This window comes from Periplaneta americana, chromosome 5 (assembly GCF_040183065.1).
Source record: "Periplaneta americana isolate PAMFEO1 chromosome 5, P.americana_PAMFEO1_priV1, whole genome shotgun sequence".
In the NCBI taxonomy this organism is placed as follows: domain Eukaryota; kingdom Metazoa; phylum Arthropoda; class Insecta; order Blattodea; family Blattidae; genus Periplaneta; species Periplaneta americana.
In genome coordinates, this window is record NC_091121.1 from 30,787,001 (window position 1) to 30,809,143 (window position 22,143).

The window sequence follows — 22,143 nt, forward strand, 5'->3', positions numbered from 1 at the left end:
GCAACTAGGGATAACTTGACCTCTGAGGTGAACTTTACCACAAAAGAAATGAAATCATATCAGCCCTAATATTGTGACTTATAAAAAGTACTAACTTAATGAATGGATATAAAATAATAAACTTTAAGAATTTAATAATATTAGGATATTTCCAGTCAATACTTATCATTTAAACAATGAATATATCATTCAGTATAAAATTAATTTTATTTTACGAGCGCTTTCGCCTTACGTCATCTTCAGGTCTCATCCATACAAACAAAATTACATTATGAAAAATCTGGTTGCAAACTTGCAATATGCGTAAATTGAGCCATTATGATACAACTAGAAATCAGATGAGTTTTAGGAGCATGTTAAAGTAGAGTGCATGTGAGATTTTTAAGGTATTTGCACAATATTGTCAGATATGGAAAACACTAGAATAGTGAAGTATTATGTACAGTAGAAATATCTTTTATAAAACAGTTAAAAACAATTAAAAACATTTGAACAACATATGTTGTAGAAATTTTGTTGTACATTATTTTGTAAATACGCATCTGTAGTATGGTAACAAGTCCCATTGGTTTTCTAATCAAAGATTTAAATAAAGAAAATAAATGAATGCCCAGTAGATAATTACAGATGAATATAACTTGGTCGCAATATTTGTTGGTGGTTGTTATGATGTATGGAAAATGTCTGAAAAGAGATATAATGTGTTTTAATTTTTACTGTTTATTAAGTTCAAAAATATAATATCTCACACGGACTCTACTTTAACATGTTCCTAAAACTCATCTGATTTTCTAGTTTTGTCATAATGGCTCAATTCACGCATATTGTAAGCTTTCAACCAGATATTTTATAAGTTGTTTTTGTTTGTATGGATGAAACCTGATGATGCTGTAAGGCGAAAGCGCCCGTCGTAAGAAAAAATAAATTTTATACATATTAATTGTTTAAATAATAAGTATTGGCTGAAAATATCCTAATATTATTGATTCATTGGTAACTTATCCAATAACAACAATGACTGTAAAATTTTTAAAAATTTATTCAGTGCATATGATATCATGATTTAAATTTTGTTATAGTTAAGTCTATCCCAGCGGTCATATTTACTCCAGTTTACGGTACCATGTAGTTGTTTATGTTGTTCAAATTGACAGGAAGAGATTAAGATACTCAATTATTATTTGCGTTCTTGATCTTGATCAGATAAGAGTAAATCTTATCTTGAGAACGGGTATAGCATTTTAATAAAATAGTGTGAATCTGCAGTGAAAAAGTTATCTGGCTAGATCTCAGCTTTGGGAAAAGTCATTTAGGAAGTTTAATTCTTAACAGATATTTAAATTATAATTCCATTATTTTGCAACTCATCTGCACTGTTGTCAACTTCGGTGATTTCCCACTGAATCCAATGGTTTTTGAGTAATGTTGAGAGAAAAAAAATCTTCCGTCGGTCTTGAGAAGGTTTTTCAAAGCTTTTTAAGGGTTTTGTGAATTTTTTATTCGCTTTATACCTCAGTTAGCGATGTCAACGCTGGAGATAATGTCATTAATTAGATCTCCAATACATGCGGCAATTAATTTACTCGGTTTTTTGCTTCTCTTGAATTATCCAGTAGCATGAAAAATAAATAAATTGAATGGTTTTTGTCTATTCATAGCGGGTGGTCCGTAAACAATTACTGTTAATTAGCAATTGCAGCAAATTACAGTCATGTCTTTCAATAATTTATAAGCCACTGTGGTAGTGTTTTTGTTGTGATTACAGCGTCTTTAATCACGGGAAAACATCAAGTTCAAATTTAAAAAAAAGTATCTGGGAAATAATAGCTCTAAAGACTGGCTTTAGTAGTTTCTGAGGTCTCTTACAATACTGAGGTGTAAATCCTGTCTTTGCAATTAAAAGCAATATTTAATTATTTCTCGACCGTTCAAAGACAAACATAAAACTGTGCTTATTTAGTTTTTCCCGCCAATCGAAACTTGTCTTCCTCCCGCCGATAAAGTTAATTCAGTAACTTATAATCTGGTGACAATAAAACAAATCTAAGGGGCACAGCACATTTACAACTCGAACAAAAAGGGATTTAAGAAAGCAATAATAACTTATATTAATGAATCTATATTAAACCCTCAACTGCGTCTTCAGTGCCTCGATTTTTAATTGTCTACAGAACACGGCTATGAAAAAATAAAGAATTTGCAGTTTATCCTTATAACATGGGATGTTCTTAGTCCTCCTTTACCGAGGGATGCTAGATCTTCAGATGCTGGTTATAATTTGAGAAGCGAATATTAAATCCATTGAAATCAAGCTGACTGGAGCAGTGCATAAATTGCGCCAAGCGCCGAGTATAGTGAGGATCACATAAGAGCAGTTCCTAAAAGGCCAGTTTGGCCGTCTTTTCAGTGTTACCAACTAATACCAGATATCACCAAAAGGGTAAAGTCACAATGTCATATACTGAAATAATAATAATAATAATAATAATAATAATAATAATAATAATAATAATAATAATAATATATCTCATCTTCACATTGGGAGGTGTTTTCTAAATGTTTCAATAATTTGTGACAGTATATTTTCCTCCTCTCGAGCATTATGTTGGTAATTTTATTTAGTAGATTAGTATGATCTAATATTAAAATATATTTTAATAGCCCTATTATTTTGACTAAACAGTTTACAATTCAGAAGACCTAACCTAAATATGTACTTTTTTTGATCACGTGAAATGATTAGTAGGCCTACGAATTCCGAAAACAAAATACCACTTTGAAAACCAACTTTTTGTCCACACCTGCGGAGTAACGGCTAGCGCGTCTAGCCGCGAAACCAGGTGGCCCGGGTTCGATTCCCGGTCGGGGCAAGTTACCTGGTTGAGGTTTTTTTTCGGGGTTTTCCCTCAACCCAATATGAGCAAATGCTGGGTAACTTACGGTGTTGGACCCTGGATTCATTTCACCGGCATTATCACCATCTCATTCAAAAGCTAAATAACCTAAGCTGTTGATAAAGCGTCGTAAAATAACCTACTAAAATAAAAAAAAGAAAACCAACTTAACCCCTTCAGTCCCGAATTTATATTTAAAAAAGAATTGAAAAAAAAAACTGGTCACATGATCATTCTGGGGATCCAAAAATTCCAAATGAAGTCTTCACAGAAAATCAAAATTTGGGGGCAATTTTGACCCCTGTGGCTCCAAAATTTTTAATTTAATTTTTATTTCAGGAATAGAAATGTTTCAAAAATAATATTCTCCAGTTCTATCACATTGGATTTTTCAAAATATTTAAAAGTATCCAAGACATTCCAAGAAAGAAAAAAAGAAAGAATGTAGTTCTACATTATGATGTACATCAGGCCTGAAGGAGTTAAAATACATACTACTAAACGCTACTATGCTATTTCCTCTCTTGGACATTGTAATGAAAGTCTGCACATTAAGATACATATTTATAACCGTTAGCCATGTGCACGTTTCATACCAAGTAGGTCTATAATTGATATATTATTTAATTCCACTTACCTGAATATAGTGTAGAATTGGAATCATTACACACCACAACTGAATTATGTATTGATATTAATATTAATACCGGTATTACTAATTAATTATTAATCACGTTCAAATTTCACACTCTTCGGACTTCCATTTCATCAGCTTCCTTTAGTCCAAACCAAAATTATTGCTTTCAACATATGTTAGAAAATAACTGCCAGTTGTCGTAGGCCTATTTATCAGTACTCTAAATTCGAAACAAAATTGCTAAAAGAAAATTCAAGCAGACATCTAGAAAAATCACTAGCGTAAGGTTACAGAACTGGCGAGAGAAGGGTGAACAGCATGGGGAAAGCGTTGATTCCCCGTATACAATCCACTGGCGTTGAATGACGTCACTGAGCCCCGTACGCAATAACATAACACAGACACTGAATACAAATCCCCTCCCCTACCAAGTTAATGACGCGGGGGTAGAAGGAAGGGATGGGTGACGATTCCGATGAGTGACGTAACGCCACAATTGTCGCCCTGTTCTGCAAGCCTGCACTAGTATATGTAGTAACAGGGAAAAAAAAAGGTTAGATTTTACCCTTAGAGTATTAAGTAAGCTGACGAGGATTATAATATTACTAAAATAGTCTGTTAGAGAGTGAAGTTACTATGTACTTCTAATGGGTAAAATATGTTCAAATAAAATACATTTATTCTGTAAACTTGAATGGTTTGTTTTATTCATAACGCTATCAGCAGATTCACCCTGTTTTAGTACATCACACAATTTAATTATCAGGTTTTCGTTCATTGTCACAAAAATTCATAAGACAAAGTCGATGATCGAAATAAATTATTTAATGTAAGTCAGTATATTTCCAGTTTCTTAACAGAGACTCCTACTCCGAGCTCCACCATACCGTTTGAAACTCCTGTGATTTATTTTAACATTCCTCATATCAAGCTCTAGAAATATAAACGAATTACCATGAAGGATACACTCGTACCCCTGAAGTAAATCATATATTCACGTAAGTATAAATTACACAACGATTTTAGTAAGAATAAACCACCTTGTATTACAGAATTACTTAACAGTGGTAATAAAAAGTCATTTTTTAATATGAGTGAGGGGGAAAGGAAAAGAAAACTAGATTTGCGTAGATTTGCTATTAATATCACAAAAATAGTTTTCATGGTGACCATCAACATTAATGTATTTTGCACATCTTTACTGTCATTATATTAAACATTTTGTTTGGAATATCTCAAATTACTGTTTACCCTGTGTAACGTAACGTAATACATTATTCTTCACAAGGATCTAGAACATACATGGGCACAATTTTCGGTTACGTGAGGCACCCGATTTGAAATAGTTTGTTTACTAGGAGAGGAGACTGCAGCGTAGGATGGGAAATATAAACTGCTGTGACCTGCGTCACCTTATCGTAATCGCTAAGGCGGTCAGTGGCGATCTATTAGGAAAGCGCTTGGTTAACGTGAGAGACTCGAAAACTTTTATTCAATTTGGCAAATTAATTCGGCAGCTTTAATCATAAACCTCTTTACTATTTGTCCATCATTGAATTGATTTAAATCACAGGCGAGAAATTGCGTAACTACCCAATAATATTCCATCACGTTGTCTACGTTTATTTTCTTGAATATTCTGGCGTTTATCAAGATTACTTAATAGATTTGCACGTTCTCGACCTAAAATAACTTCAGAAAATCATATTTCGTTTTCTACGCACATTTGATATTTTTTTATAAATTTCTTTTGGAAATAATACATACAAACAACATTTAATTCCTCGTAGGCTACCTTTTAATGCAGCGTGTTTAAGGTATAATGTCGTATTTAGTATACTATACAAATGCTAAGACCATAAATTTTCTTCGGAATAGTACGAAAAATAACATTTAATTTGTCTTACCTTCTAATTCAGCATGTTCTTTATGACATAAGGAGTAATGTCGTTGTATATTAAATTTATTAATGCCTAATAGGATTTTCGAGCATAACATACATCGTATGTTCTCCCCTTCTAAACAGCAAAAAACCTCTTCCTCCTATTTCTCATGAAATAATCGTTTTCTAACGCGTACACACTGCTTTGATTATGCCATTATGCCACCACTGATATTGCTTATGAAAGTGATATAGAACCTGCCCACACCTAGGAGCTACGTGAGGGAGAAACGGGGACTGTGAAGGTGATGTCACTCAGAGCGATAAGCTCTGTGAAGGTCAGTGAGGCATTATTTCTCAAGTGAGGCACGATGCCCATCCATTGTCTAGAATGTAATATATTACAACAATTTTCACTAATATTTCAGAAAAGTTGCCTATTGCAGCAGTGGCAGTAAAGTAAAACAAATAAATGACGGTAGTGCACTGGAAGGATTAAATTAATGTAGAACCCAATCACAATAGCCAACACCCAACTTCCACACCAGCGGAATCTCACATATCTAGGAATACCCCTCACCTTCAAACTCCCTGGAAGTAGCTAAAGAAACCTGGAGGAAATATAACGCAGCCACCAGAGCAATAAGCAACCTAAGTGGCATCAATCGATCCGGCTGTATAACCGAAACACTCCTCCACCTATACAAAGCATTGTTTAGATCCCTATGCATACATCCCTCCATTTTCCTCACACAAGCCCCTCCAACGACCCAATCAAAATTTGAAGCCCGCAAAAGAAGAATTCTCCGCCAAATCTTCCACCTGCACAGACGCACCAGAAACAACACAGTTTACACTACGACAAAAACAAAGCCACTCTTCACACACCTAAACAACATAAACAGGAAATACACACATTCGGCAGTAAATCGCGTATATACACAGCACATCTTCGCAAATCCACCGAACACAAACAACAGAACAACACTGGAGAAACTCCTCTACAACTACCACCAGCCCCAACCACCAAACTAAAATACACAAACAAAACCGCAAACACGTGTTGGAAATTTGAATACTGTCTGAGAGGACACACGACAGCAACAGAGAGGCAGATCAATAAAATAACACCACACCATGAAAGTCTCCATAACCATTCAGACGCTTCTGCCACCGGAAGGGGAAACTTAAAAGTATAAAAAATGTGTGTATGTATGTATGTACAGTGTTCTGCCCAAGAGAAGGCCTTTAACTGCAAACCCAGCATTTCCCATCCTTTCCAATTTCTTGCTTTCCTCTTAATCTCCCCATATAATACCTTAATGCTGTCTACCAACTGATATCTTTTACCCCGAACTCTTGTCCCGTTCACCATTCCTTAAGCATCGCAAATTAACAATGACTCTAACAGACATACAACCTGCGACTTTTCGCCTTTGGAGCGTTTCGCTTTAACCGCTATACTACCGAGCGCACCTTTGAGACAACAATGTGTAGGTCTATAGCTCAAGGATGCTGACTGTACATATTTCCAATGAAATGTAATACAATTAAATTGGTTAGTTTTTCTGGCACTGAGTGTATATCCATTTCGAAATAAAAACAGATTCATTAAACCCATTTTGTTGACACTGTTTCGCCGTACCTGTAACTTAATAGTTCTGGTGTTATTGTCAGTTTCTTTTAACCTTCTTAGTTAATTCTGGGCGTAGAAAATGATATGTTTTTCTCAACAATATGTAAACGACCAGAATGATTGCAAATCCTGCTATGCTGACAACCAGTAACACGTCGAGTAGAAGGTATTCGTACCAGTAGAGTTTAGTCGCTGCTGAGCGTAGATGCGGAGCTCCCTTGTGCCTGATGACGTACTCCGTCCAGAACACTGCTCGGTCCAGGGCTGAATCCGGTTGATCCCTCAACACTGCCGACATCTTCTTCATATTCACTTCGTAGCTACGAGAAAAGTAATTACATAATTAAAATCTGTAGAAAGGTAGTAGACTGTGGCAGAATTGCTGAGTTTTGTAAATGTACGCTACCTATTGTTGTTTAGTCAACTGTCCGAAAACAGGTCTGAACCTCATAAGTGATACTAAAAAGGCACCACTTATGAGGCAACTAAGCCAGGAAATAACGGATGGCCAGTTCATTTCCTCCTCCATTGCATACACTGCTGGTTATACACAGAGCATTTCGAACAGGTGGATCAAGGTCAAGAAATATAGAGCATAGAGAATTTCCAATGCTTGTTCGCAAATTAAGTTCTGATCACCAGTTAAAACGAAGAGAAAACATTCATTCATACTCTTCTGCCCAAGAGCAGTCGTTTACTGCAAACCAAACATTCCCAATATTGATTCATTACATGCTAAAATGGAAAGTGAGTAAAAGTTTGAACACTACTTGAATCGTTTATTTCTAAAACCTCAAAAGTGATAAAAGCAAAAGTTTTGGGAAACCAATAAAACTGTTTAGTTTCATTACTTTTATTTTTACTGTCAAAATGTATTTATCAAGTGATATTAGTTGCTAAATATGAGGTTTATTCACCGTTAGTTCTCTTTTATAATAAAATCCACAAAAACGCATTTTGTAAAAAAATGTCGGTCGTGGTGTTATTACAATAAACGATTCACTTGTACTTTTCCTATTTTTCAATTTTATGAATTATTATTATACGTTTAAAGATTTAGGGGGTAAAAATTAACATTTGAACGTATGTTTAAAAATTACATTATAATTATTTTTATATTTTATAGTTATAATTTTATTTTTTTTTTAATTTATTTAGGTCGTACCAAGGAGACCTTTTTAATGGTATTTAATACTATTTCTTATTATTCAGGTCTCAAACATACAAATTAATCGTATTTTTTTACAGTTGACAAACTATTATTTTGTAAAAAAAATTGTCTCAAATTTATTATGCAAATGTTTGTGTACATAAAAAGATATGTTTGAGTGTATTAATTTATGTCTATAGGAAATAAGGGGCCATGACTTTTATTAAATAATCTTAGATAGAAACTAATAAAGAACAGGATAATAACTGTTCTTTGGTAAGATTAATCATGCCAAAAGTTACGGAAAGATATCGAATAGAAATTCTGCTGATGATTGACTATGGTGATAGAGGTTAGTGCCTTTTGTAGTGAAATTCATTCAGAAATGAACATTAGTCATTCTAACTAAATATTTAAATCAAATGATAGAGGCGCTTTTTTTAGTTCTGCTGGTAATATCTTACGTCTATAATCTAAATCTAATGCCGAAAATTTATAGAAATTGAGTTTCTGCTTGCGATTTACCGAATTTTAATAACAAATTAACAAATGTATTTAATATTAACAAATGTATTTCTTTTTTTTTACTTTTTATTTCTGTTGACTATATTCATATTTTTATTGAATATCACTGGCTTCTGTCGGATTGTTAATTTATTTTAAATGTGTATTTTTCTCTCTTTTTCTCTTTCTTCTTTATTCTTGCTCTTGTGTTGTATTTATTGGTTTGAATTAAGTTACTTACTGTATTCAATAAACTGTCCTTGTAAATTTTATGTTATAATATTGACTAAGACCACACCGTACACAAGCCTGGCTCTTACGGTAGTGGTTAGAAATATTTTTGTTTTATAAATGTAATTTGTACTCACTAGCTGGCTAGTTAAAATAAAATAAAATAAAAATTAATTAATTCATTAATATATATCTATTATCTATTTACAAAAAATTAAAAATTATTTTATTCCGAGATCTTCAGCTGTTTGATAATACCTAGCATTGTTGAGAACTTCTTTGATAGCTTGTAGAATGCTTCCCTTCGTTAATGTATGGTAATCTACATAAACGCCAATGCCTTTGCGGAGAACTTTCTGGATAGTCAGTACTTGGTCCAAGAAGAAGGGGATTCCAACGATGGGGACTCCTCTGTACACCGTCTCCGTTGTGCTCATTCTTCCGCAGTGAGTAATAAACAGGCGGATGTTGGGATGTGCTGAAAATATTTATAATTAAATTATTTCAAAGTAGGCTATATTTGTTTTCAACTTGGTGCTATAGAAAAACTTGATAATGTGGCTATTTTATTTTCCCTTAAATCATAAATTACCAATAAAGTTAAGGTTTTAAAAAGAGAAAAAGGAAAACATAATTAAATATTATGTAGCTTATAGTCCTTTCCAGTTAGAAGCGACTCAACAATTTAATATTCGGAATAAAAGTTATTTTGTGAAATTAATTTTATAATAATATATTATAATAGGCCTGATATATGATATAAATTATTATACAGTTATTAACTATGTATAGGCTATATACGGACTATTCCATATGAAATCGATCAGTAAAAGACCTCGCATTTTTTTATAGTCTAATTTTTTCCCTACTTGTACAAGGTGCTGAAGGCAGTGCATTTGCAAAAATATACTATCGAAAGTCAAACGGTTTTCGTATTATTGAGCGACAAATTTAGCGTATTTTATAAAAACAAGCCTCTTTCAGCGCTCAGAACTCTGGAACCATTTACTGCAGAACATTGAACGAGAGCTTATTTTGAAGCTGACATTTGGTAGGTTATGTTAAGAAGCTAATCCTTATTTTTATTATACACAGAGAGACAGATAATCTGATTTTACTTACTTTTAGGCTTTTTGCCAATTTGTAAAAATGTAAAAAATTATTGAGAAAAAATCTTGCATTATTAAAAGGGATTCGGCATTGTTTGCTTAGTGGTACAGCAATAAGTTTCGAGGGTAATGAATAAATTATTTTCACAGGCCTACACACTTTCAATACGGAATCTAACCATATATATTTTAAAAATATATTTTCGTGGTCAAAGGCGTCTTAATGTGGAAAAATCTAAATTTCTCCATTTCCATACAAATTAAGAAAAATCTGTTTATATGTCAATATAAACTTTAATTTCTCAGCATCAAAATAAACCATGATTTTGATCATTGGGTGAAAGGATTTCGGAGCTACAACAGTTTGAAGTTGCTAATTTTATGAAAATACGTTAAATTTAAATATTTTAAATTTAAACACTATGAAGTTCTGATGCCTCAAACTTTGCACAAAGCATTGTATCACAGTTCTCTACTACAAAAATGTTGTATTATATTTAAAACAGCGCTTCCTCATTTCCGAGTTAGGGATGCAATATTAAACTTTGCACTGTTGTTGATTGTTCACGGCGAGCAATAATAAAGACCGCTCACGTTTCACAAGCCGAATGTTAACTTAATGAATGGGACGATAATATTTCGGAAAATTAAAAAATAAAAGATAAAATATAAGTACTCAGTGATATGAATTCTATTTCTTGATTTTACGTTGTAAGAAATTAAAACAATTTATTTGAAAGTTCGCTAGCTGAAACAAACCATTTTAATATTCCATTTACGTTACACAAAGAATAATAATTTTATACGTAATTTCTACTTTGAGTTATTAAAAGATGAAGCGTAAAATATTAATTTTCTGTTACCTAAAATATCACTTTGTGGTAGCCATTTTCTTATTTTCACATTGCTCGGCAGCCCCTGTAGATTGTCTGATTCGAATTTCCAGAGAACTCTCTGAGGCAATTCTGAGAATGCATCCATGAACGCTTGTAGCTTCCCTGCATTCAAGGTGTCGCTACGTATATTTGTACCCAGACTGAAATAGATGAATCCGTCCTTTGCTTCATCCAAATATTTCTGCAAATCCTGAAGCACAAATATAAAATTACGTAGAAATATACCCAATACATCCAGCCATCTTAATAATACATTCTATGGACAGTTCATTACACTGTGCAATATGGCTAGCAACAATTATTTCTTAAAATGTTTTTCTTAGAGATATTCAAAGATAAATGGTTAATTTCTCCTCAACATGCGAAACAAGTTTAAGACGATTATAATGATAATGACAACTTAATTATGATCAGACAGTGTATGCGGGATGACTTAAGGAAAAGTGAAGTTGTTTCGTATCAGAGTATATGGCACGTGCCGCACCGTCCGTCTTTTGTGTACCTGGCGAGTACAGCAGCGTACAAAACGAAGTAACATTGCTCAAATATTTAGTACGCGTTGAATAGTGTTGTGCTGATCCATTCATAATGTCGAAGGCAAAACGTTCAAATTGCTCAGAGTTACGAAGTACAAATTAGGAAGTATGGGAGTGACATTTTATATATTAACGAAGACAATATCGTGTGTAATGTATGTAAAATTGAAATAAAAACCAGAACAACTCAGGCTATAGAGAAACATTGCATCAGTACATCGCACAGGAGATGCGTTGAAATGAAATATGAGGAAATATCTACATCATCATCATCATCATTATCATCATCACCATCATCATCATCATCATTTAGTTGTGCGGGTCTAACGACACGTGCAACATGATGCTCAGTACAAATATTCCTCTAAAGAAATAGAGTGATCCCCATTTTAGAGTTTTTCTTCAGAAATTCTCTCGATACAAAAACTGTTTAAATGGTAGGCGAAGACGATTCAGCTTCGACAACTTACGAGAATATATCGTCGTATACTGCAACGCTGATAATTCCATCAATGATGACGAGGACTGAACATTGCAAGGTATGTACTACAGTACTTCATTTTTCTATTCCTTCTGACTTTACGGAGATACAGTAGCATGTTGACGTTGTCTGTTTACGTTTAAAACCTGTTAAGCCAATGATCTGTATGAAAAAAAATATGTAACATAGTAAATGTGCACCTACATTCAACGACAAGTCATCCCGCATACACTGTCTAATTATAATTGATGATGATGATGATGATAATAATTATTTATTTATTTATTATTAATTTATTTATTATTAATATTTGTGTGCTGAACAACAGCCAGAAGCCAATTATAGTCATATCATCTATCATTCATGTCAGTAGATTTATTGACTTATAAAAGAACTCCTGCTGGACAAAATTCCGGCACACCAGCGACGCTGATATAACTTCGGCAGTCATTGCGAGCGTCGTTAAATAAAACATAGTTAATTAAACAGCAACACCTGTTCAAGTAACCTTACCGTGGCTATAGCACCGATGGGTATGGAGAGACAAAACAGATTTTAGTCTGAGATTGACTGCGTATCTGTCGATTCATATAATATTAATCGTAATGAAAGAAACTCTCATTCTGATAGCTTATACTTTCCCTTCTCTCACAACTCACATGACAGTCTCGCCTCCTCATCTATAATCTTATAGCTCTTACGATTTATCTCAAGTGTAAAGTCACATGCGTATAGTAATTTTGTTCACTTGTGTGGTCTGATTCACTCAGTCGTACACAAATTCTTGAGTTTCTAATGTATCATTATTTGCAATAATTCACTTGTCAATCTTAGAATTGGCATGAATATCGTAAATGCCCGCTGTGTTGTAAGCGAAGGTTAAACTCCACTCGATGATTTGCAGCTTTTTACCGTGCTGTTAAATCTGTAAAATCATGTTAATAATTTAGACACGAGTATCTCTCACGAAGAGGGGATGAGACTAAACTAAATGCGGAGTTCTTTTGTGAAACGAGCGATTTCCGATATACTAGTAATATGCGTTACAAGAGCGGTATGTTGACTTTTTCATGTTCGAGGAAAAGATTTAAAAAGCGAAACGTAGTTGAGTTTTTTTAATTTCCGAGAACATGAAAACAAACATACCGCTCGTGTATCGTACATTATTTTGTGCGAAGATCGTTTATTACATACCTGAAATACGAATTTCTAATTAGTTGCAATGAAATCTCCATCTTGGTTTCTGTTTAATGACGGCAACTTCGGAAATCAAAATATCTTTCTTCGACATTGTGGGTATAAAATGTTTTCTGTGTTTACTATACTCCAGCAGGGCGTGATATACGTCTGTCTTTTTTCCCCCCCAGTCTATAAATACGAACTTAAAACAAACGGTAAGATTATGTAATGATTTATTTTTCATTTTAATATTTTAACAATATTATTTCTATAACATATTACAGTAATAACATCCGCATCTGGAATCTTGTTGATTTTTTCACCGCTTCCTTAATGTTACTTGCATCAGGAATGCAATAACTTTAGTGGAGTAGTAGAGTTTACTTAATTTTTGCAAATATTTAAAAACAATAATTAACAGTACAATTTAGGTGAAATTGCAGTGGTAAGTTTCCAATTTATAATTATTACTATGTTAAACGTCTCTAAAAATAATATGTTAAAAGCCCAAAGCAGTAAAATGGATATGGCGCTTAAGCGGTAAGAATAGGGAAATTGTTATGTGTGTTACGTTGGGAATACTGAATGTGGTATTTCACGCTTACCGCGTATTGGTTTTGTGCGGAAAACAAGCAAATACGCACGACCTCGCACGAAAGTGTAGTGTCTATGTGTTGTTATACTGAAGTAGTAGCACAGAACGAGTACCAGTGTTGCCAGATGTAGGTATAGTCGGGATATTTTAACCCTGGTAGGAATTGAGAAATTTTTTTGTAAAATTCGCCAAATTATAGGGATTGTCTTATCATTTTGTTAATATTCATAACAATCGCCATGTATTTTAATTAGTCTACTTTCAGTTTTACAGTTCCAAGAATTTGAAATACACTTCGACCTATACTTACACAAAGCATGTATGATTACGTTAACCAATAATAATAATAATAATAATAATAATAATAATAATAATAATAATAATAATATTGTACTTACTTTTGGTAAAGGATCGGCCTTCATTTTAACGTGCATTCCACCAATTGGTATTATATTAGGGGTCAACGGTCGAGGGTCGTCCAGTCCGAATACGGTGTTTGCAAGAATTAAGCTAAAATTTCTGTGAATATCCATGAAAGATGGCATGTCTTCCTTGAAGAACTCCTTCGCCATCGCTTCCATTTTGGGGAGATGCACGTACTCATATTTATAAAGAAAGTAGTAATGGATGTAGGAATTGTAGATCTTTTGAGTCAAGGTCATGGTACTACTGTAAGGCAGTAAAGAAACAGGAATGTAGGAAGGATTGTCTGGAACGCCCATGGCAGCTGCCGACCAAGGATGAACCCCGTAGCCTGATATAGCAACCACAGGCGGAGAGCCGAATTTCTGTATGAATCCAAAGAAGCATTCGGCCCAGCTGGCTTCTGTGATGATCAGATCAAATGGTTCGTTTGATGAATAGCTGAGTAACTGCTTCGTTCCTTCTGACCGAAATTCCGTTTTGCAAAGTACTTCTACCCACCCAAATGTGGAGGAAATAACGCCCGTGTCAGATTGGTCGCCGAAGGTTTCGAAATCGTAGCTGTTTCGAAGTGTCTCGTAAACTCCCTCTATTTTGATGCTGGTGAGATTGGGAACGTTGTCTGCATCAACATCGGTGCTGATAACCGTTACCTGTAAATGGGTAACGAAAAAAATGTTATGAAATATTGTTGCATTGCATTCTCTTTGTACTACAGTAGAACCTCTATTATCCGTGGTAATGAAGGGGGTGGACTGAACGGTTAATCGAAAATATCGGATAATCCGTACCATGGAAGATTTTGTAATTTCCTCCATGGTCTTCTATTTAACTCGCTATGTAGTGGATCAGAAATTCACTAATTTAAATCTGGTTATAAACGATGGGTTTTTAAAGGACAAGGAAGCTCTTTTTAATGACTGTCTCAGGAAAGACAGGAATAAAGGAGGTCTCATGTTGTAGATTTATATACTTTCTTACTCATTATCCTTGTTTTTTTATTAAATAGCGTAGTTGTAACTCCAATCTCGTATTCTGTTGCGAGATGAGCCTCAGTTTTTCTTTCTCAAACCATTCAATTATTTTGGATACTTAGCACAACACGTTTTCTGTTAACACCCGTGGAAGACATTTTATATACAAGTTATATTATAGAACGGCAATTCGAACAGTAGATAATGCTGTGTAACGATAAAGGCTTGTAATAAAACACTATAGCAAAAACATATGTAGAACCTACTAACACAGTCTAGTATATAGAGTCACGAAGCTTGAGTTGTGAGGGTACTAGGAACAATAAACTGTGTCGGTACTATTTCGTATTGTCTGTAATGAGGCGAAGAAAAAAAGAACGAGAAACAGACAGACTGATAATACAACAATCGGTTAATAGGGTGACGGATAATCGGGGTTCTACTGTATGTAAAATTGTGTGACGTGTTACCTTGAGTTGAGTGATGCAATGATATCAATTGCCAGATTCTATTCAACACACTCACTCCCTAAACAAGAACTCTTTGTTTTACTGTGTTACCTGGTGACCTCTAGCGGCGAGGGCCCGAATAAGGACTCTATTGAATATATGATGACTAGGTGAAGCGAAATTCAGCAGGCCCAATATTCTCGCACTCTCTGCTTCCTGTAAGCCTGCAAACATTATCAGTGTCGTGAGTAGAAGAACTCCAACCGCCATTATTTCTGCGTCTCTGAAACCAAGCAAACCCGCTCTTAATGAGGCCTATAGAGAAAAAACGTCATTTTTGGAAAACAATTTTTTTTTCAAGCAAATCAAGATTTCAGGTATAACTCCCTGTAAAGTTGATTTGAATAATTTCGAGGGAAAAATTGTTCCGGGGCCGGGTATCGAATCTGGGACCTTTGGTTTAACGTACCAACGCTCTACCACTGAGCTACCCGGGAACTCTAACCGACACCGATCCAATTTTTCCCTCTATATCCACAGACCTCAAAGTGGGCTGACAACCGTCAAGCAACCAACTTCGAGTGCACACTAACTTCGTGTGACAACCAACCACAATTTAAGTCACACGTTAACACAAGCTTTCATTTCTGCCTGTGATCAAACGAATATTTAATTAAATTAAATCGAGAGTTCAAAAATGATATTTTTGATTTTGTTCATTTAACGTAAAATAAGCATATCGTATTTGTATTTTTGTGCAGAGTTTTAAATGTTTTGAAACTTTGTTTTTATAAAGTGAAATAAGCACCATTATTGGTTTCTTTTCTCGGGAATACTCAGTTGAATTGGGAGCGTAAAAATATTTCTTAATCTTTTCAATCCATTTTGAAATAAACGTATCTTAATGTCTGTGTTCTCTGAACATTTAATTAAAATTAAATTATACACTTTATTTTCAGTCTCCCAAGATTTCGTTCAACGTGAAATAAACAGTGTCCAATCTCGGACTCAAAGACAATTTAAACATAAAAATTAAACTACTATATATTATCTGTATTTTTTTCTTACGAGTTCAAAAACAATGTACATGGCAATGACCTTCCACTTTCCTATTCAGTATTATCAACTACTATGTTTCGAACGAATTGGAAATTTACCACAATGGCCATTACTTTCGTTATATTAGTTGATATTTTTTTAAATTATAATTCCCTTTATCTAGCTGATGTAGTTTGCGTACGGAATACTGCAATATTTCTTCACTGTCTTGTATTTGTTTGTTTGTTTGTTCGTTCGTTCGTTCGTTCGTTCGTTCGTTCGTTGGTTGGTTGGTTGGTTGGTTGGTTGGTTGGTTGGTTGGTTGGTTGGTTGGTTGGTTGGTTGGTTCGTTGGTTGGTTCGTTCGTTGGTTCGTTCGTTTGTTCGTTGGTTCGTTCGTTCGTTTGTTCGTTGGTTCGTTCGTTCCTTTGTTCGTTGGTTCGTTCGTTCGTTTGTTCGTTGGTTCGTTCGTTCGTTTGTTCGTTGGTTCGTTCGTTCGTTTGTTCGTTCGTTCGTTTGTTCGTTGGTTCGTTCGTTCGTTGGTTCGTTCGTTTGTTCGTTGGTTGGTTGGTTCGTTTGTTCGTTGGTTTGTTCGTTGGTTCGTTCGTTCGTTTGTTCGTTGGTTCGTTCGTTCGTTGGTTCGTTCGTTCGTTTGTTCGTTGGTTCGTTCGTTGGTTCGTTCGTTCGTTTGTTCGTTGGTTCGTTCGTTCGTTGGTTCGTTCGTTCGTTTGTTTATTTATTCTGGTGTAGTTAAGGCCATCAGGCCTTCTCTTCCACAACATCAGGAATACAAATACAATAATAGAAATAAACAGGAAAAAAATACACTATAAACTAAAGCTACATCATCAGCAAATATTAAAACATTAAAGAATTATCTTTACCGATTCGTATACCTGGATCACCTACCATCTTCGATTTTTTTTATTAAATCACCTATATGCACATTAAAAAGTTTAGGTGACAGACTGCAACTTTGTCTGGGTTCCTGATTTATTCTCATCTCTTCCGTTTTTTGTTTATCTGTGTTTATTATTATTTTTGTATCTGTATAGAAGCATTTAAAGCCTGCATTAAATGTGGAGGATAACTCACACTGAATATAATAAAGTGTAATTATATTAGGCTATGTAGTTTTAATTGGAACTCCAGCATAGTACATATTCAGACTGGAAAATTCCTTTGGTAATGTGTGTGAAAGCAGGCTATAGGAGCAAAACTGTACCTCTCTGACATCTTAAGGTGCCTGTGATAGAACATGACTTTCCTTATGCCCTTACCATTTTAATGATGTGACACAGCATTCTCTAAACTCAACAGAGGTCGTTCGACGTGTGTAAACAGATAATGTTATAGTATAAGTGTAGCAGTAACAGTAAACATGTGTTAATGTTGTGCTACTCGAGAATTATGTGAAGGTTCAACCATAGGCCATGTCATAATTATTTCAGGTAGTTCATCCTTTAGTTTTCTCATAAGTTATCTCATACATAAAAGATTCATACAAGTTTGCTCGTTTTTTTTGCATATGTTTCGTGATAAAATGGTTTTAAATGAAAGGTTTATTAGCATACTTTTCTTGAAAACTATTGACTGAATTTCAAATAACCTACGTTAAATTTAAGATAGCAGTGAATTCTAATACTAAATGATTGAATGAATCTTAGTTCTCTCCCTTAAGGAGAGAGGATGGTATTTTTTTAACTTTTTTTTATTTGGTGTAAAATATTAGTTTTTTGTATGTAGAGATCTCATAGCTGTAGCAACTCAACCAAGAATAAATGTTTTGAAAAAAAATTATTTGGGGGTCCAAATTTGAAAAAAAAAATACCCAATGCAGGATTTTACTAAAACCGATATATCTAAATCATTTTTAAAGATAGATTCATCCATCGTTTTGCAATGTACTTGCAAAAGCATGGTCTACAAATTGTCTGTAACAGAAATTTGATATTTATCCCTAAAATTTAATAACACTTTTCTGATTTCCTTTCTTGCAAACAAACGGACGTAGTTTTAAAATGAAATGAATTAACAAAATTCTGTTATAGAGAAAATAGGCTGAAGAATGTGTGTTCTAAATTTCATGCATGTATCTTTAATAGTTCAGAAGTTATATCCATTTTTGTCTGGTAATGTAGCAAAAAAATTAAGTTACCGTAAACCGATAAAAGGGGGCGAGTGATTTAAAAATCCATAGCGCAGGAAGTTTAAAAATGGCGTCTCAACATCCGATAAGGGCACATGCAATGCATTCCACACATTTCAAAGTGTATTTTAAAGATTTTTTTTTTTAATTCAATTTACCGGAAACAACAATAAAAGTGGGCGAGTGATTTAAAAATCCATAACGCAAGAAGTTTAAAAATGGCGTCTCAACATCCGATAAGGGTACAAATACCCACAAAATATTATGCTATGCATTCCACACATATCACAGAGTATTTTAAAGATTGTTTTTTTTTTTAATTTACAAATTTTTCAACAAAAAATACCATGCTCTCCCCTTAATTTCACAGAAAGTTAGTAGGAATAAATGTAAATTATCGTTCCTTAGAGCAATTTTAAATTTTACTGGAGTTTGAAGCAAACTATTGCTTGCATTTTCTCTCTGTTCGTTTAAAACAGTTTAAGAAAGGAAAATTATGTATATGTCACGTAACGGACATAAGCTTAATGAGTCTTAAAATTTATAATTTCTTCAACAATATAATAATAAGAAATTATACTTATTTTTTTAAATAAAGTTAAAATGATAATAAATTGCTTATAAAATATTCTTACCTTGCACGTCTTAAAATGCACACGTCTAAAATAAAACAAATTATAAATATATTAAAATAAAATTAGCCACAGTTTTAATAAAGATCCTCATTCACAACAGAGGGGGAAAAATATTGACTGCTGGCCTACTGCAACCAGTTGATACTGAGTGCAAGTTAGGAACAAGAATCATTATATGTAATTTAAATTTGGCACACTGCCTGCTTCTGTCATGTGTAAGCATAATAATTTAAGGTTATTTGAATGTCAATTCAAATTTTAAAGCATTACGGAGATTGTAATACTAGAGAGGAGAAGAAACTAAAACGTCATTGTGACACGTAAACTTTTGGGTTTGTTTTATAATTGGAAAACAATTTGAATATGTCCGTCATTATCTTGTTCAACAGTCTTCATTCTTTCTGTAATATTAAGCACAGAATTTTACAGATAATATCTCTGGGTATCAGTATTTTTTGTGAAATTGCATCTTTTAGTTACTCTAGCTTTTTGGATGTTCTACGAAAACTTGTCCTTTGAGGTAGGCCTAATTTCAGAAGCCCCAATTGAGATCTGGCGATCGTAGAGACAAGATTGTTGAATAGTGTTACAATCGCTGAATAAATAAATAAATATATAAATAAATAAATGAATAAATAAGCAAATAAGTAAATAAATAAATAAGTAAATAAATAAATATGCAAATAAGTAAGTAAATAAATAAATAAGTAAATAATTAAGTAAATAAGTAAATAAATAAATAATTAAATAAATGCGTAAATAAATAACTAAGTAAATAAATAAATAATTGAATAAGTAAATGAGTAAGTAAATAAGTAAGTAAATAAATAAGTAAGTAAATAAATAAGTAAGTAAATAAATAAGTAAATAAATTAATAAGTAAATAAATAAGTAAATAAATAAAAAATTAGTAAATAATATGTAAATGAATAAATAAATAAGTGAATAAATAAGTAAATAAGTGAATAAGTGAATAAATGAATAAATAAATAAATAAATAAGCAAATAAGTAAGTATATAAGTAAATAAATAAATAATCAAATAAGTAAATAAATAAACAAATAAGTAAGTAAATGAATAAGTAAGTAAATAATTAAGTAAACAAGTAAATAAATAAGTAAATATTTAATTAAACAAGTAAATAAATAAGTAAATAATTAAGTAAACAAGTAAATAAATAAGTAAATAATTAAGTAAATAAGTAAATAAATGTGTAAATAAATAAGTAAATAAGGAAATAAATAAATAAGTAAGTAAATGAGTAAGTAAATAAGTGAGTAAATAAATAAGTAACAAATATGTAAATGAATAAGTAAATAAATAAGTGAATAAGTAAGTAAATAAGTGAATAAATAAATAAATAAATAAATGTTTTGAAGAACTTTATAAATGTGCATGTGGAGGAGTACGGCGTCATGCTCCAAAAAAGTTTGTCTAGCCAATGGAATATCAATGAATACTGGTACAAATAAAGGAAATGAAAACTTTGAGTGCGAACACTGGTTTTAGTTTATATGGTTACAGACTAAGACGTTGTATTAGAATTCTAATATCTGGACGCCTGAGTAATTACTTCTACTCTACTTATTAAATTTCTTGTCTTACTGAAGACCCCAGCAGCAGTGACGTCATTCATTGTTTGGTTTTCCAGGATTTCTTCTTACGAGCACCACAACCAGTTTATTCAGACTTCACGATTAAATCCCCTTAATTACGAATGCAACATGGAACTTCTGTTAAATTGCTAAGTGTTCTGAATTTTCCTAAAATTTGAGAAAGACTCCTATTGATTTCATAATACATTGTAGCATATGTATTCTAACATTTAATGACAGAACCATAGTTTTAAACTTCAAAATATTTATAGAAATATTAATATCACTACAACTTTTTTCTTTCATAGTTTATTTCCTACAATTTATAATGCTAACATGCCATGAAGCGTTGTATCCAACTCGTGGATAATCTTATTATGACACTCACTATCGTTCGTGCGACAAACATTCACTCATGCCTAAATCATCAAGATTATCCAGTTGTTGCATAAATAACTATTATGTATGGTAGAGAAGACAATACCTGAAATGAACTTGTAGCGCAAAAAATGAACTCTTAAAACACGGTTTATCAATAGTTCATAAAGCGAATGAAGCACAAATTTGAAATATTTTAAAATGTACCTGAACAGGTTGAAAATTCTGAATTTCGATATGGGTTTGATGTCGTTGAATTAATTGTAGATTTAATTTAATTGGGCTATTTGTAGAAATCAATTAGAGCGATCTTTCACATAGCAAAATTGTGAAAGATCTATCACGTAAAAGATCTTGTTCAAATCCAGTTGGATCTGATGAGAAATTTGAATACTCGAGATAAAACATATTCCATTAATATTTATTAGTTTAAACACAGTTTATTTACAATTGCTTATATTAAATCAAATAATTTCTGTAGGATTTTTTTTGAGTGAAATCGGGATATTTTATAAGGGTAGTAGGGATTTTTGGTTACAGCAACCTGGCAACACTCACGATTAGTCATCCTGAAGCAATGGAACGTGCACTCAGTCAAGGTGTTAGAAATGACAATTACGATACTTCTAGCAGAGATTTTCTGCATCATCGTAGTATGCCTAATGCTCATGGCGTTGAAGTATGGATTACAGATATTGAAGTCATAGGATCAGCCATGAAAAGGAAGTAATTTGGCGGAAGAATTATTTTCAAATTTATTGATATGTCCGCGT

The 22,143-nt window shown here is 33.1% G+C and overlaps 1 protein-coding gene across 1 annotated transcript; it reads right to left on the reverse strand.

The window, feature by feature from the left end:
- Window positions 1–4,207: 4,207 nt before the first annotated feature.
- Window positions 4,208–19,536, reverse strand: LOC138699523 (UDP-glucosyltransferase 2-like). The gene is made up of 6 exons (XM_069825480.1): window positions 19,398–19,536; window positions 15,688–15,859; window positions 14,129–14,806; window positions 10,907–11,129; window positions 9,193–9,412; window positions 4,208–7,369 (listed from the first exon to the last, which is right to left on the reverse strand). Exons 2-6 carry the CDS (start codon window positions 15,844–15,846, stop codon window positions 7,087–7,089), a joined length of 1,563 nt encoding a protein of 520 aa, XP_069681581.1. The 5' UTR covers window positions 15,847–15,859; window positions 19,398–19,536; the 3' UTR covers window positions 4,208–7,086.
- Window positions 19,537–22,143: the final 2,607 nt, after the last annotated feature.

Coding starts and splice junctions, on each gene's coding strand:
- LOC138699523 (XM_069825480.1), bottom strand. CDS start 15,846: ATGGCGGTTGGAGTTCTTCTACTCACGACACTGATAATGTTTGCAGGC. Junction 9,413..10,906: donor ACCACAAAGTGATATTTTAG/GTAACAGAAAAT, acceptor AAATATTTTCAG/CACATCCCAACATCCGCCTG. Junction 7,370..9,192: donor GAAGTTCTCAACAATGCTAG/GTATTATCAAAC, acceptor CTTTTCTCGTAG/CTACGAAGTGAATATGAAGA.